Source organism: Alexandromys fortis, unplaced genomic scaffold (assembly GCF_014885135.2).
Source record: "Alexandromys fortis isolate MF-2015 unplaced genomic scaffold, M_Fortis_MF-2015_v1.1 scaffold_176, whole genome shotgun sequence".
Lineage (NCBI taxonomy): Eukaryota > Metazoa > Chordata > Mammalia > Rodentia > Cricetidae > Alexandromys > Alexandromys fortis.
The window spans coordinates 1,769,266-1,784,973 of NW_026068070.1; the positions used below are offsets into that span (position 1 = coordinate 1,769,266).

The following is a 15,708-nucleotide window of genomic DNA, read 5'->3' on the forward strand; positions in this document are numbered from 1 at the left end:
AGCCTAGGCAGTTTCGTGGATGCTCACCTTACTAGACCTGGATGGAGGTGGGTGGTCCTTGGACTTCCCACAGGGCAGAGAACCCTGATTGCTTTTTGGGCTGACGAGGGAGGGGGACTTGATTGGGGGAGGGGAAGGGAACGGGGAGGCGGCGGTGGGGAAGAGACATAAATCTTTAATAAATAAATAAATAAATTAAACCCTTTAAAAAAAGAAATTGCTACATGGGAGATCTGGGAGGAGGAGATAGAGAAGTTAAATATGACTAAAATGTATATATATGCATATACGTGTATATGTGCTTATATGTAAGCGTATCTTTATATATATGAAGTTTTCAAAGGATGAATTCATAGTGTATTATTTTTTCAAAGCTTTATATAATTAAATAGAATCTTATTTTATATAGATAAATAGATGAGCGTCCCTTAGTGATCTTTCATTTTTATTTTAGTTAGAAAATACATAAGTATAATATTTTAAGAAAGACTTCTGTGTGGTCCCTCAAAGAGCTGAGTCAGCAGCAGCAAGGAGCATGAAGTGACAATAGCCTTGAATAATAGGTTGTTTTGGGACACATGCTCCACAGAAATGTGTGTTTTTGGATAAGCCCTATGTGAACAATGTAATTGTCCATTTCATGGTAACACAAACCCATGAGCTAAGTCCAGAAAATTAACTGTACTATTTTAAAAGATTTCATTGTAATTCGTAAAAATACTTACATCAATCTATAGCCATACCACCTTGAACATGCCTGGTCTCGTCTAATCTCAGAAAAATAATTACATCAACATTTTACCATTTTGTGATGTTTCATGCCTGATGAACTTTTTTTTTAAAGTAAGTGCTTTGCAGACTGTTGACCCTGCAATGCTATAGAATAGAGGAAGACTTAAAAAATGTATCTTAGAAGTTACTTCTAATTTACTATGAAAACATAGGTGATCTTAGGCCATCTGAATGATACACACTGCTATATTTCATTGTGTATTTATACAGGCACCTCCCCTGTTCAGCAAAGGATAAGTAAATATTTACCATACTCTTTAAACACAGAAAATGTGCAAATGATGAGATGAAAATCATCTGTGCATTTGAATATTGGTGGGTCATGACATCATTCCTGTGGGCAATTCAAAAGGTCTTAAGTTTAATAGGCTCAGTCACACTCAAAAAGAAATCCGAGCAGAAAGAGTATGGGTTCACAGCACTGACAGGCACTGAATTAAGGATAATTACTGGCAATATTATAGGTGATGATATAAAAAAAAAACCCTCTCTGTCCTCTATATGTTGTAAATGTATTTTTCCTGTGCCATTGGCATTGGAACCTTGTATTATTAGGGTAATTCTCTTCATAGTGCTTTCTGCTGATAGTCAAGGTGATAGGCTCTTCCTGCAGTATGCATCAGAATCATTCTTCCCTCTGACATGAGCAGTGCTGATTATATTATGGCCACCCTGACTTCTCTTTCATTAGTTGCTGATTGTACTAAATTGATGCTAAATTGGCTTGGCTGGCTCTTAAGGCCTTTAAACAGTTGGTATCGACCATGCCTGTGATCTCATCCTGGAAATTAAATGGTCAAAGCTTGCATGTTTCTGGGAATCCTAACAAATTTTTTTCTTAAGGTCAATTAGGGTATTGTAAATATCAACCTGTTAGTTCACCCCCCCATGATATCCAAGTCAATATTTTAATGAATAGTCTTTCCTTATATGATATCTCTCAACCCTTGATTCACATTTCCTCCATTTTATTTGCTAACACTTCTGTTTCTTTGCAGCTGTTGTGTTGAGTTTGGAATAAATCAAGCTGTAGTTACAAGGCAAAGCCCAGCCTGTCTTTTAACTTTTCTGGATGAGCAAAACATTGTTTTTGTACTTTTTGTATAATTGAAATAACTTAAGAGAAATAGTATTTTTGACTTGTGTAATCCACGTAGGAATTAAATTCCAGTGCAATGACTGATTTTTATTTGGGACATCATCCCTTTTTAAATGGGAGTTTTGTTGATATGCTGACAGCAAGGTTATATGATTGTGATCTACAGAGTTTAACATGGGGATTATTTAGGTCTTTAGAGAAAAATTTTGCTAATCCTTGGGAGAACTCATCAAAAGTTTTTTCTCAATCTGTGAAGTAAAAATGGCAGAACCTTACAAAAATACAAAATGAACATAACCAGCAACAGTCACTAGAAGGTGCGGTGCTACTTGAGAGTTTCTGTTGGGAAATAATTCTCAGCTTTGCCATCTATAAAATGAGGAACATACTTACCTCCCTTGTAGAAGGGGATAATGTATAAGTGCTCCCTATACACAGAAAGAACTTTATAGTATTTTATTGTCTTTAAGCATTGCTCTTATCAGAAATTGATGTATATGCACACAGTCCAGACCCTTTGTGAGATTTCACGATCACGCAATTTCAGACCTGATAGGTGCTTTGACTATTGAAGCTCTTGTGAGAGTATCACGGGTGGCACTGTAGAAGTTGAGGTGCCTAAGAGCATATTCTGTGGAGATTCAGCAACACTTACATCAAGACAAGACTCTTGACTCCAGTGTTTGACAAGCAAGCAGTATGACCTCGGTTTAAATCTCCAGAGCCCACTTGGACCAGGACGTCGTAGCACAGGTCTACAATCTCCATACTCCTACTACTCCTAGTGCAATGTAGGAGGCAGAGACACAAGAACTCCAAGAAGCTCTCTAGTCAGCTAGGCTGTTCTTTATTGCCATGACCAAGGGGATCCTGTCTCAAATAAAGTTGAAGCCAAGGACTCGTGCCTAAGGTAGCCCTCGTATCTCTGAACACATGCAACTCCTGTGCTCTCTCCCTCTTCCTTTCCCCACTCCCTCCACCCCCTCCACACCAAACAGCTATTTTAAAAGTCCCTGGCTTCAGATGTAAATCTCATTTTCATGATTTGTATAGACTTACAATCTCAGTAGCAAGAATCTTTCTGCCACCTATGGTCTATAACAAACTTCAATTCTGCACTTATGAGTGCTGGGGAATGACTCTTTACGTCAATAACGATTTTCTTTCTCGGGTTTCAAGTTGACCATGTTGCTGTGGAGCTTATTTTTCTACACTTCTGAGACCCCTATTGTATATATACGGCCTTACAGAACTCTCTGCCCCTCTCACCATTCACACATGCATTCAAGCATGCATTCACCAGTGTGTGAAGAAAGGACAAAGGTGAAACCCTGTATTTGTTCTACCTAAAGGGAAGGCAGTGCTACAGACTCCATCTACACTTGGCCTTCTCATCACCTATCAGACAAGATGTGGCTCTTGTATTTCTTCGCATGCACCTGAGCCTACACTTGATGGGGAGCTCTGACAGACCTGTCATTGTTAAACTTGGATAGTTTGGTGGTATTGAATGGTTTGGAATGGTATGGAATGCTTGGGCTATTGTGTGCATTCTCAATATTCTTTTCCAACAAAGAAGAAAACCAGCATGGTTTTCCAAGTGAGTATTCTAAGATCTGCCCTACAGATGAGAACTGAGGGCCCTTTTGGATTTGAGAACAAGGTGGTGGAGGCGCTGACTAGTAGGCCTCTTTTGAGCCACTGACAATGCTTGATTGGAATTGCTCTCTCGAGTTTGCACTATCTATATTTATCACTTATGGAGCTTTGGTAATTCAAGAATAGCAGGTTTCGAATCCATTTAGTGCTTCCGTTCAGAACCACTTGCTCCCACCAAGCTGGCTGTGTCAGTATTTGCCTCTTACGGCTCCTCTGAATGAAGCCATTAGTACGTGGAGAGTTCCACAGCGTAAGTCTGGACACCCTCGCCCCATCACTCAGGGTTACACCAGGTTTCTGATATGATGGAGGTAGGTGGGCTTTGTTTAACAATTCCAAATCAAAGTTAAGTATCAGGGGAAACAAGAACCGCTGCTGGAAAGCAATGGCTCTTAGCATGACTGCTGAATCAGGAGAAATCTCCCGATTGGGGGCAGCCCTGAACTTTCTCTTCTAGCTGATCAAATGAGCCTTGGTCCCCAGGAGAACGACCCGGTATATTTGTAATGCTTATACACTGCCACTTTCTGTCTTCTGTTTTCCTAATATTTTCTCTTTTCAATTACCTCTGAGAGGCTCTGAATGGCTATGTAAAGAGCACTGTTTTCCCACCCAGAGAAGCCAGACAGCAGGAGTAGCAACAGTTTTCTTGGGGCATTTACTATTCATCTTTCTTATTCGTGTGGGGCTCAGCAAGGGAAATGATGCTGGTTTCGAGTTAGTGGGAAGGAAATTAAAAGTTGGGATCCAATGAGTCCTTCACTTTACTGGCAAAACGGAACTTTTAGTGATTGAGCTAAAAGAGTTAAATAAGCGTGTGTAGGACTGGAAATGCCCTCAAACATGACAGACACCTTCTCGTTTAGGTGCCATGCTGCCTGTCAACAGATTCAATGCGTAAGGGCATCTGGTGAAATGTGAACGGGACATTTTAATGTAACACAGCAAATAGGAAGAGGCATCGACTAGAGGCAATTGAAAAATTACAAGGTAGGATCAAGGTATTTGGCTTGGGAGGTAAAATCTTCATCCCACAGAAGCAATTGGAAACACCGTCCTAATATCTCTGCGATCACAAGTTGTCAAGCCTGCAGAAGTTAATCTCCATGAAATAAAAATGAATGCAAGAAAAAGAAGAAAGCCTCCTGAATTATGATAGCAGAAGAATTGCCATCAGAAACTACCAGAAAATAATAAAGGTAGTTATAGAAATCCTTAGCTGCTGACTTTCAAAGGATTAAGAACACTAGTAATCTGGAAGTGGATATTTTTGTTTCTGTCTATTTTAATTTCTGTTATTGAGAAAGAGAGAAAGAACGTGAAGTTGGGTGGGCAGGGAGATAAGGAAGATCTGGGAGGTGAAAGAAATATGATCAAACATATTGTGTGAAAGAATGAAAGAAACCAACATGAGTAGTGTGAGAAAATTCTGGGGTACACAAGAGAGGAATGTTTAGAGTGTGGAGTGCCCAATATGGTGCCTAAAGAAAACTGCTCTGATGTTCTTGGCGTACCTGCCCTCTGCCCCACAGGCTTGGTCTGAAGCCGAAGCTGGAAATTTTGAGGCATCTTCCAAAGAATCTCTATTGACACAAGAGTGTCCAAAGCCATCACTGAAAAGGGCACATTCATCATTTGTTCTAACTTTCCCACAGCCTAGGGAATCTGCCGTTTTTCTCAGCAGACCTCACTGTCTTCCCAGACAGCGAGAGATAACTGTTGTTAGAAAATGCTCAACTGAAAGCAATCTCTTTAATTTTACCCGCATTCCTTGTTCTGTCTCCATTAACCAGCTGGGCTACTTGATTCATCTCAGCCCTCAGGGCGCTGTGTGGTGGTTTGAATGTAAAATGTCCCACGTAGGCTCATGAGTTTGAATGCTAACAGCTGGTGGCACTGCTTGGGAAGGTGATGGGACCTCGAGGAGGTAGAACCTAACTGGAGAAAAGTGGCTGGTGTGAGCCTTGGCGTTCTGTAGCCTGGTCACGTTTCCTGGTCGCTCTCCATGTGCTGAATGCAGGTGTAGTGTGACTGGCTGGCCTCCTGTCCCCGCTGCATGTCTTCCCTGTGATGAGGAAATGCTTCCCCTTGAACTATTAACCAGAATAATTCTTTCTTGCCTTCAGTTGCTTCCTGTCAGGTGTTTGTCATAGCAATGAGAAAAGTTATAAACACTGGCTGACATCTGTAATCTGCCAAATTATATGTTTGCCAATATACTTCAACTCTTCACATGGAAAACACCTTCATCAAGGGATCAGCTGTCCCGCACCCCTACCTTGCTATGCTCGAAGTGTTCTAAAGATGAGAACACAGAAGCGTTATCCTTTAGTGGGATCATGACCTTTGGCCTTTATTCAGCTAAAACTGTGTTATCCCCTTTGTCAGAAAGAGCGTTCTGTCTTTAGGATAAATTCAGGCATCATCTGGGACCTTAGCATCTTTGGCACTTAAATAATTGTTCAAATAGTTCCCTACCACCTGGGATTGTAGAAGTTATGTGTGGTCTTTGGTGTGCAGCAGAGTGTCAACATACAGTAAGAACTAACTGAACCTTCACTGGAAGTAGGTAAGTGTGTGAGACACTTGACTATTAAGTTAGATTTTTAAAGAAGCTTCCTTTTTACATACATGCACATTTTAAAAGGTCTTATTAATTTTGTCAAAATTATTATGAATTTTTTCGATATTGTGGGCATCAGTTCATAGGGTTTCAAAAGCAGTTGCATCGCCATACTTTCATTTCCTAATTTTGTATGTTACTCTGAGTACTGACTCGGTGACCTAACTGAACTCCTACCCCAGAGTAGCCTAGTTTGCCTTTGGGGATGGGGTTCCTGTAGGTCAGAAGTTCCTCCTCAGGTGAGCTGGATCCAGCATGGCTGCCAGTATTCCAGACAACCTTTTGCTTCCTTCTAATTCAGTCTGAATGCTGAATGACACACTTCCTAGTGTCTTGACAATTGACAGCTGTCAGAGTGACAACTAGAGAGAACCAAGCAAGAAGCAGAATGGAGGGAATAGCTGAATTCCTGGAAAACCTCAGCCTCCTCTCTGAGAAGACATGCACATCCCTTCCTTTCGTTGGCCTTTTCCTCCCTCGTTATTTCACTCCATTTGCATAACCTGACAGACCCACAACGCCAAGAATTGGATCTGCATGTTTGTTTCTTCTGTTGTTCTTGGCCATGAAAAAGAATCCTTCATGGTATATACTGCTTAATTGGGCTTTATCTGGATATCGTAACTACAATTCTGGATGGGAGACTCAACCAAAAACAAACTAACCACACAAAACAAAACAAACAAATAAAACCAACCATCCAACCACCTAACCAACGAATCAGCCAAATAAACAAAGAACTGGTAACCGGGAGATGGCAATCTTTATAATACCAGTACTTGGACAAGGAGGCAGAAGGATTATTCTGAGTATGAGACCAGTCTGGGCTACCTATTGATTTCTAGGCTAGCCTTGGCTACAGCATAAGATCTCTATCTCAAAACAAATCTAACAAAATAAAACAAAGAAATAAAAAAACCCTGTAACAATAGCAATAAAATTCATATATTTTTTTCTACTTTTTTGGTGAAAAATTTGCATCAATATATGTCAACAATATTAGCAAAATACTTTTTTAATCACATAGCTTGATATTTTTAATTCATTACTATTGCAAAGTAAAAGAACATTTTAAGTTCTAAATTTACATAAGACAGTAACCCTCTTAAATGATCTTTCATTGGTAATACACTTTCACTTTCACAATGTCTTTCCCATACAGTCATTTGTCTTGATTAAAAAATATTTCACTGTCTGGTTTTTCTAATTTATACGCCAAGTCTACCTCTTCTTGCAATACGCCTCTTCTTTGTAACCCAAGTATTTCCTTGAAGTAGGTTTATCCTTGTGTATCCCTATGCCAAGCAAAAGCTGGTTCTGGTCTCATTATCGGCATTAAAACCTAATGGTCTTGATGGTTATTCTATTAGGACCTGTTAAATGGGTCTCCCTCAGAAGCCCAACCCTTTCCAGAACCTGTTTTCTTTTGTGGCATGTGTGATTTCACATAGCATAAGGTATGTAAAAATGAGCATTGGTAACTTAAATAAACAATGTGAGGTTTCAATGTATCTTGTTGTATGTGTCCTTCTGGAATATGACATATCTCTTATTAGACCTACTCATTCAAATGTGGAGATTTACATTCTACTCAGCTAAAAACACTGCAAACTAATAGCCAGTCTTTTGGGGCTGGGACTGAATCAGCCCTTCTATATGTTATAGGAAGCATTATTCTACTTCTTTTCAGCTTGTTTCCTGAGACTTGACTGAGACTTCTGATTTCAAAACATTATTATTTGAAATTGTTTCTTTATTCTCAAACTCCTTTCCTTTCTTTCCTTCCTTAGTGCCTGTGGAGACACAGAACTGGTTTAGAGTGCAGGCTCCTCCTGGGACAGATGAGATGAAGTTGGAAACGGTTGCTTGGCAAACCAAGCATAGATGAAAGCAAACTTTCTCTGCCCATTTCTCATGCGTTCTGTCAGAATCTGTACCCTGGATAAGGAAGTGGCCTTTGAGTTCTTCACGCTCTATCAGATATAAAGGAGTGCTTTGCTTCTGTATACTTTTTGCCTTGTTTCTATGTACTTCTTTTCATTTTTATTACTGTTATTAATCGAGGTATTGTTTCCTACAAGGTGAGGTAAGTTTCTCATGATCATGTACCTGAGTAAAGGGGGGTTTCAGAGTTGAGGTAATGCTTTTTAGTTTGTATAAAAAGCCATACAAAATAAAGCTTGTTATACAGTTGTTTATACTCTGCATCCCCTGTGCCGTCATTTGTGTGAGACCCTTACCCAGGGACCCCAATGCACTAGACTTTGACACCTACCTCCTTCCTTCCTTCCTTCCTTCCTTCCTTCCTTCCTTCCTTCCTTCCTTCCTTCCTTCCTTTCTTTCTTTCTTTCTTGACAACCTTCACACTAAACTAAAACTTTATCCCACCAAAACCCAAATCTCCTTCCCTTCCCTTCCCTTCCCTTCCCTTCCCTTCCCTTCCCTTCCCTTCCCTTCCCTTCCCTTCCCTTCCCTTCCCTTCCCTTCCCTTCCCTTCCCTTCCCTTCCCTTCCCTTCCCTTCTTCTTCTTCTTCTTCTTCTTCTTCTTCTTCTTCTTCTTCTTCTTCTTCTTCTTCTTCTTCTTCTTCTTCTTCTTTCTTTCTTTCTTTCTTTCTTTTCTTTCCTTTTCTTCTTTATAAATGAGCTCATGTAGCCAAGAATATCCTTGAACTCTCTATGAACCGTGGATGACACTGAATTCTTTATCCTCCTGCATCTATGTCCCAAGCTCTAGGACCACAGGTGTGAGGCTCCATACTTGGCTGAAGTTCTCTTGCTTATATTTTGGTTTTGGATCATGTGTTTCATGCTCTCCAAGACAATTCAGTATTGTGGTTTCCAAAGTTTTCACATTTTTTTCCAACAGAGAAAACACATACACTATAGGGCACAGAATTGACAGACAGTTCTTTGGCAGGAAGTTTGCACGTGAAGCTGGAGTTCTTTCACTTCCACAGATGACACACAGTGGCTTTTGCAATCAGTTTTGCTTCAGTCTCTTTTATCAGCCCTATATCTAACTAAGGCATGTTTAGAAGTACCTACATCGTCATGGTAATCTAATAGCAGTGGCCAGTCTGGCTGTAAGATACACACTAAAATCACATACTGTGCTTTTGAGTATGAAGTTTCATCTAGTTCTTTGTTGATCAACAAATGATGGGAAGGAAATAATAACCCACTGAATTCCTGTTATGCACTTTGAAGGTCACAGCCATTATTTCCCTTGAATTATCACAGTTTCCTTACATATATGGTCCTATTACTATCTCTGTTGTTACATGCAAATCCAGACTTAAGAACTCTAAGTGGTTTCTAGGGAATTCAAAGCAGCCTAAGATTCAAGAAACCCAAGTTGTAAATTTGTTTTCATTCACAGGATATAAGGTGACATCGTCATGATTTCATTTCTGTTCTCAATTTCAATTTCTTTTGGACTTTAGCTCTACGTTGAACCTTTTACAAGATTTCTGGGGGTTAAGAGAACTAGAGTCATGGGCCTGAACCTTTCTAACTCTAGTATCTATAACATACATTCTGAATTCATCACTGAGAGCTACTAGATACAATATATTTTATAAATAATTTATATATATAATATATATAAAACAGACAATATATATTTCAGCTCATTCAATTTCATGGACAATCCTGCTCTATTTTCTTCTTGATATTTTTTATCAGATATTTGTTAATTTTCTGCCACTAATACTATGTCTAATACTGGCTTTAGTAAAAAGCATTCAAAGTAAGTTAAAAAAAAAAAACTTGTGTGCTCAAAAGTAAATTTGAAATACATTAAATATATATGTCAAATCCAGTCTTGAGATATTCTAATTCTTCATTTAATGAAGTGCAAGAATGTTTCCAAAAAGAAATCTCACTCTTACAAACCTTTTCCTTAAAAGTATATGCTGGGTACCACACCTCTCCTATATGACACTTTCAGTTCTTTTCCATGACATGAAACTTCTTGGCAGAATTCAACAAATCACATAATCTACTTTCTTTAAAAATATTTTCTGTCATACCCAGACACATTCATGTGAACACAGGAGAGAGAGAGAGAGAGAGAGAGAGAGAGAGAGAGAGAGAGAGAGAGAGAGAGAGAGGGGCCAGGACACACACACACATACACACACACTTCTCGAATCACACAAAAACCATGATATTCCTCAGGAAATACATTGGCTCATGCATCTCTGTGTACTTGCTACCTTGGAAGGCTCCCAAGAAATTCCTCACTAGTTACCTCATGGGCCTCTTATTTCAGGGGTTTCATTCTCCACCAAGCATCACTCACGTATCAGTGTGTACATTTCCCTTAGCTCTGCCTTCATTCTCCCCTAATTGTTACTCAACCCAATGACCTTACATCACAGCAGCTCTCTGTTCACATCCTGAGGCTTCTAACCTTGACCCAATACCAATATTTCAGGAAGCACTCAATACCTACTTAAATGTTTTCCTAGCCAGTGATCCACATAAAAGCGTTGGAGTTGCTGGGTGTGGAGGCACAGAGGATTTTGTTAATTGTAGATCAGAGACTCAAATCCAGCCTTCTGTTTCCAGAGGGAAATCTCAGAAGACAGAACTTCTTATGGTATCCCTATCACTAGTGCAGAAGTAGCTGAGTGAGGGGTTATACTGCCTTAAGATAAAATTAATTTGTATCCTCATCAAAGTCTGGCCTTCATTACATTCCAGTAGGACCCCTTCTTCCTTCCTTCCTTCCTTCCTTCCTTCCTTCCTTCCTTCCTTCCTTCCTTCCTTCCTTCCTTCCTCCTCCTCTCTCCCTCCCTCCCTCCCTCCATCCCTCCCTCCCTCCCTCCCTCTCTTCCTTTTTTCTTTCTTCCTCATCAGACTTTACATTAGGAAACAGGAATAGTAGCGCAAATTTCTAAAACCTGTATTCAGGAAGTTGAGGCATGAGCATCATGAGTTCAAGATCAGTCTGGGCTACATAATGAGGCCCTGTCTCAAACAAACATAAACAGAAGCATTTCCCATTAAACTTTCTCTCTGAGGAGTTTCTCTCAACTACAATATCTCTATTCTTTTTATGTTGAATCTTGGTACCTGTTTCTACCTTTGCATCTCTTTCTCCTTTGCTGCTTTTGACTGAGGGCCAGCTCTCGGTCTCATGCTCATCTCTTTGAGGACTGATGGCCTGCCTTCTGAGTCCTGCTTTATGTCATTTTAGGAATCACTTTTAAGGATAAGTGCTTTCAGGAAAATTACACCAGACAGGACTTTTAATCCTTAGCCCTATCTCGAGTTACTCTGCAATCATGATGCTTTACTTCTGGCTATTTAGTGTCCTTCAGTGTTCCTCTCAGTGCCCAGCTCTTGATACCCATTCTAATATTGACCTGTCCAATGCCAGATGTCTTTGCCTATTGTCATGGTCTAGCTTTTCATAGCATGTCATTTTATGTTACATACAAAGAAGCTGCTAGAAACCTAGAAATTCCATGAGTGGCAGATAGAAAATGAGATTAGTTTCTGAACATAGTTATAGTAAAATCTTATGCCAGTAGTTATTGTGATAGTATTTTCGATCTTTAATTTCATATAGAAAATAAAATGACTGTGTTGTAGAAATAACATAACTTCTTGTAGAAATTGTCTCCAGACAATTTTTGCATGGTGCCATTTCATTCAAATGAGAAATAAGTACACAGGATTATCCCTGTACTGTTCAGTAGGGTAGACACAGAGCCCTTAGGTCCCGTCAGACAGGTAGTGTGGATTGAGATATTCTGTAACTAAAGAATACCCAGTGGCTTCCAAAGACCATAAAAATTAGAACATATATCTTCAGTAATTTTGATACTAATTATATGTTAAAATGATAATATCCTTCATATTTAAGGCTATGTATAGAAATCAGCTGTTGAAACCTCTTTTCCATACCTCCTTATCTTTGATTCTTTGATGTGATGGTGATACAACTGAAATGACCGCTGTGGTTTGCTCTATTTTTTTTTTATCAGTTATCTCTGCTTCAGAGGACATGGCTTGTAGGCATTTCATATTTGTAAGTTTATAGACATGGGAAGGGAAGTGAATAAAGAATTAAAAGGCAGACAAAGTTACAAGGGGGGGGCAGAAGCTTCTGCTCAGATTTGAGCATTTCGATTGCATGTACCGACCTGCATGCCACCTGCTTCACGAGCTTCTGAGAAGACTTGCTAGTTCCCAGAGGAATGAGGCTGGACTCACTCTCTGGCACCAAACCCTGCTTTTGACCAATATTGATTTTGGTCATTTGTTTTACCATGTTATTTCCATATGCCTAAGACTGATTACCTTCGGGACCCAGGTTAAGATTCAGTGATGGGCATGATCGCAAGGGTGGTTATAAGTTATGTAGATATTGTGGAATTTATGAACTATGCAGTTCCACGGTAGCTTTCAGTGCAGGAAATATATTAACCACATACACATCGCACTTCATTTTGTGGTGAGGATTTCCAAGCCGGGTTCCCTATTGCGCCACTTAATTTATGGTCCGACCAGGTATATGCATTGCCATACAATATTTCAATGTAAGCTGCGCTAGCCATCAGAGGACAATCAGGCAAGCTTCAGGGAAGCCAGTGGACAGCTGATAGATCACTCTCCTGCATGCAGGCTGGGGCATTTAGTAGCCTTTGGAGCTTATCAGCTGGTTGGGTCTTTTTCTGCTCTGAGATGCTGCACACACCAGCCTAGACAAGCGGAATCAGCCATGCTGCAGCAGGCAGAGGACAGCTCCCACGGTTACTTACGTTGACAGCCGTAGTGCCAGGAATTTCCTGGCAGACACTCATCACATTTAGGCCCTGTCGTTCCAGTCTTACACTCACAAAATCCTGAGCCATTACAACGATCATGGACTGAGCCCAAAGGGTTACAATAACACTCTGTAGAAACAAGACAACACACAGGCTGGAGACACTTCTCATGGCTTAGAGGTTATCAACACAGGAGCTTCATTTACTTAGATGCATTCACTTACTTAGTGGAAGATGCCCATTAATGAAATGCTTTGGCAAGTCTGCCTATTTCAGGGCCATTTATTTACTTGCTCAGCCTTCCATGGCCTCGTTTTTATGATATGGGAGGAAAATATCTGAACCCTTCCAAGGAAATAAGACATCATGCTTTCACCAGTAACAGATCATAATGGAGATTCCATTTGTTGGAGCATTTTTTAGATTGTTTAATGAATGCTATGAGAAGTGTGTATACCAAGGATAAATCAATATTCCATCAGTGTAAAATCTGTTTTAAATTATTCAAATGGGTTTATCTGCTACACTCAATATCTGAGAATGGCTGAGCATCTTCAAGTGCAATATGGGTGCACTTTACTCATTTAAAGGTAGTTTTGCTTCACGATCTGAGATGGTGCCTTAACTTATTCATGTAGAGCCTACTTTGAGATGAGCCCTTAGAGCTGGTATTTGCTGAGCATCATCACATAGCTTTTATGAATAACCATGAAAGACAAATAAATTTCATACTCCCAGATAAATCTCAACAAAGACAAACGTTGAGATATATATTTTTCATTGCAAGTTTGTTCGCAGGGCAAAGTAACTTTCTTGCATAATAAAAATGATTCCTTGAGTCCTCACAGACTCTTGGCAGGGCATTTTAATGTCTGAACCTCTAGAGTGTTCAAAGCTGAAGTTGGAACTGGGAAACTTATCGTTCCCCCAGCTTGAGGCACTCGGGTGGTTTGTGGCAAGGGATTTCAGAACCATTCTTCCTTTTCTTGCTCCCATGCTGCGAGATCTTGGCTGGGCTGCTTTGGATTTCTGTTTCTCAATTTTTTTTTTGTTTTAAAATGGATCCTTTATAATGTTCTCTTGCTCAAAATTAAAAGAAAATCATATAGTAACCCATTGACTGAAGTCCTGTGGAGTTTAGCTTAATTATAACTGAGCTCATGTCACTGGCAATGAGACTTTGGAGTTATCATGATGAAGAGACCGGGAGGTTTTTGTTCGAACTTTGTCATTGAGACAAATGAAAATTTCTTCAAATGTTGTGTAGTCAGTACTTAAAATTATGATTTATTTTGTATTAAGTCAGGTTTTTGAGCTAAACATCCTCATGAAACAAACATTTATAAAACTAACAATGAGTGTGTGAAGGGCAAAAACAAAATTTCAAAACATTTCTTCTTTTCTGTGCTTGACTTGTATTTAATAACCAGGCTTTTGAAGTGGCATCTTCTATTCTAATGTATGTCTAGGAATAGTTTAAAATTGGTTTTTCATGTTTGGACATTTGTGTTCACTGAGTTTGGGCTACACTGGAATGATTCTCACGTGATAAAATGTATCCATTGATGATGAGGCACTGCTATTTTGTAAGTCAGTTAGTGGAATTATATCTGGGCATCATGGATCACATGCTGGTCCAGTTACTTCTCCTTGGTCAATAAGATAGGTTTTAAACAAAATTTAAAACTACATCTCCAACACCTAAACCACACTATGTTCCAGTGTTTGCTATAAGAAAGCTAGCAAATGAAATCTTAGTCAGGAGAATAAATGGCAAGGAGACATAAGGTTTTCCCTCCTTCACCTTGCACACAAATAATTCATTTTTTCAGATGTATGAAGCTCTATTCAGTGGTAGATGGGGAGTGAGGATGGCTGAAATGATGAGGAAAATACAGGCTGTCAGATTGCGAATGAGCATAAAATACTTCACACAGCTCAATTAAAGCATTAGAGCTTTACAGTACAATTTCTTTATGGGCATTAAAATCATCTTGAGTTTCCTTTTGTTCTGTGTAAGGTACCTCTGATTACCTGATGCTGGGTTTCAAGGAGAATTAAAAATAATGCCTCCTAACTTTGAGATATGTTTAGTAGCAACTGCTGAGCCCCGTGTTTTTGATGCAAAGCTTATTAGGGGAATTATTAACAGTGATTACCCAAGGTCAGAAACCATGTGTCCTTGAGCTTCCCACTTAATGCTCAAGTTTATAGGAAACAGAAGCATGCAAGGATGCCATTATCATGTAATTGTTGCATCATCAGGGGGAAATGTCATGCATCCGCGAAGACACGACTGTGTTTGGAGTTTGTATGAAAACTGAGTAAATTCAACAACAGTAACTACAATGCAGCAATCACCATAGCAACACGAACTAGCCAACTGCATTGCATATCTGCCATAGTACAGGATGACTTTAAGATGTCTTGATAGACCTTGGGTAGATGAGAGATCTGAGATATTCCCTCAAAGTTGGGATAGAGCATATAACTGCCAATTGCTAAAGAATTTGCAAGGTGTCTTTTGAAAAGCTATTTTTTTTTATTTAGAGTTGATGCAGATAGAATTCAAAGTGTCTGAGATTAGTTCCCAGTGAGTGAGAATGACTTAAGCAAATATCCATTTGATTTCATTAGTTCTTTCTGTACTAATAGCATTAAAATTAGTTCTCAATTGCTATAGTAGGGCCTCACAAATTAAATATCCAATCTTCCTCTGCAATGTCTTTTTTTTTTGCTTTGCTTTATTTAAAATA

General features: G+C 39.4%; 1 protein-coding gene across 2 annotated transcripts in view; it reads right to left on the reverse strand.

The window, feature by feature from the left end:
* Positions 1–15,708, reverse strand: part of Ntng1 (netrin G1) — a 327,790-nt gene that overhangs the window by 34,748 nt on the left and 277,334 nt on the right. The window contains exon 6 of one of the 2 annotated variants that reach the window (XM_050120931.1): positions 12,947–13,081. The exons of the other annotated variant lie outside the window; for it this stretch is intronic. Coding sequence (XP_049976888.1) covers positions 12,947–13,081 — 135 coding nt within the window. The remainder of the gene's footprint in view (positions 1–12,946; positions 13,082–15,708) is intronic. 2 annotated transcript variants of the gene reach the window in all.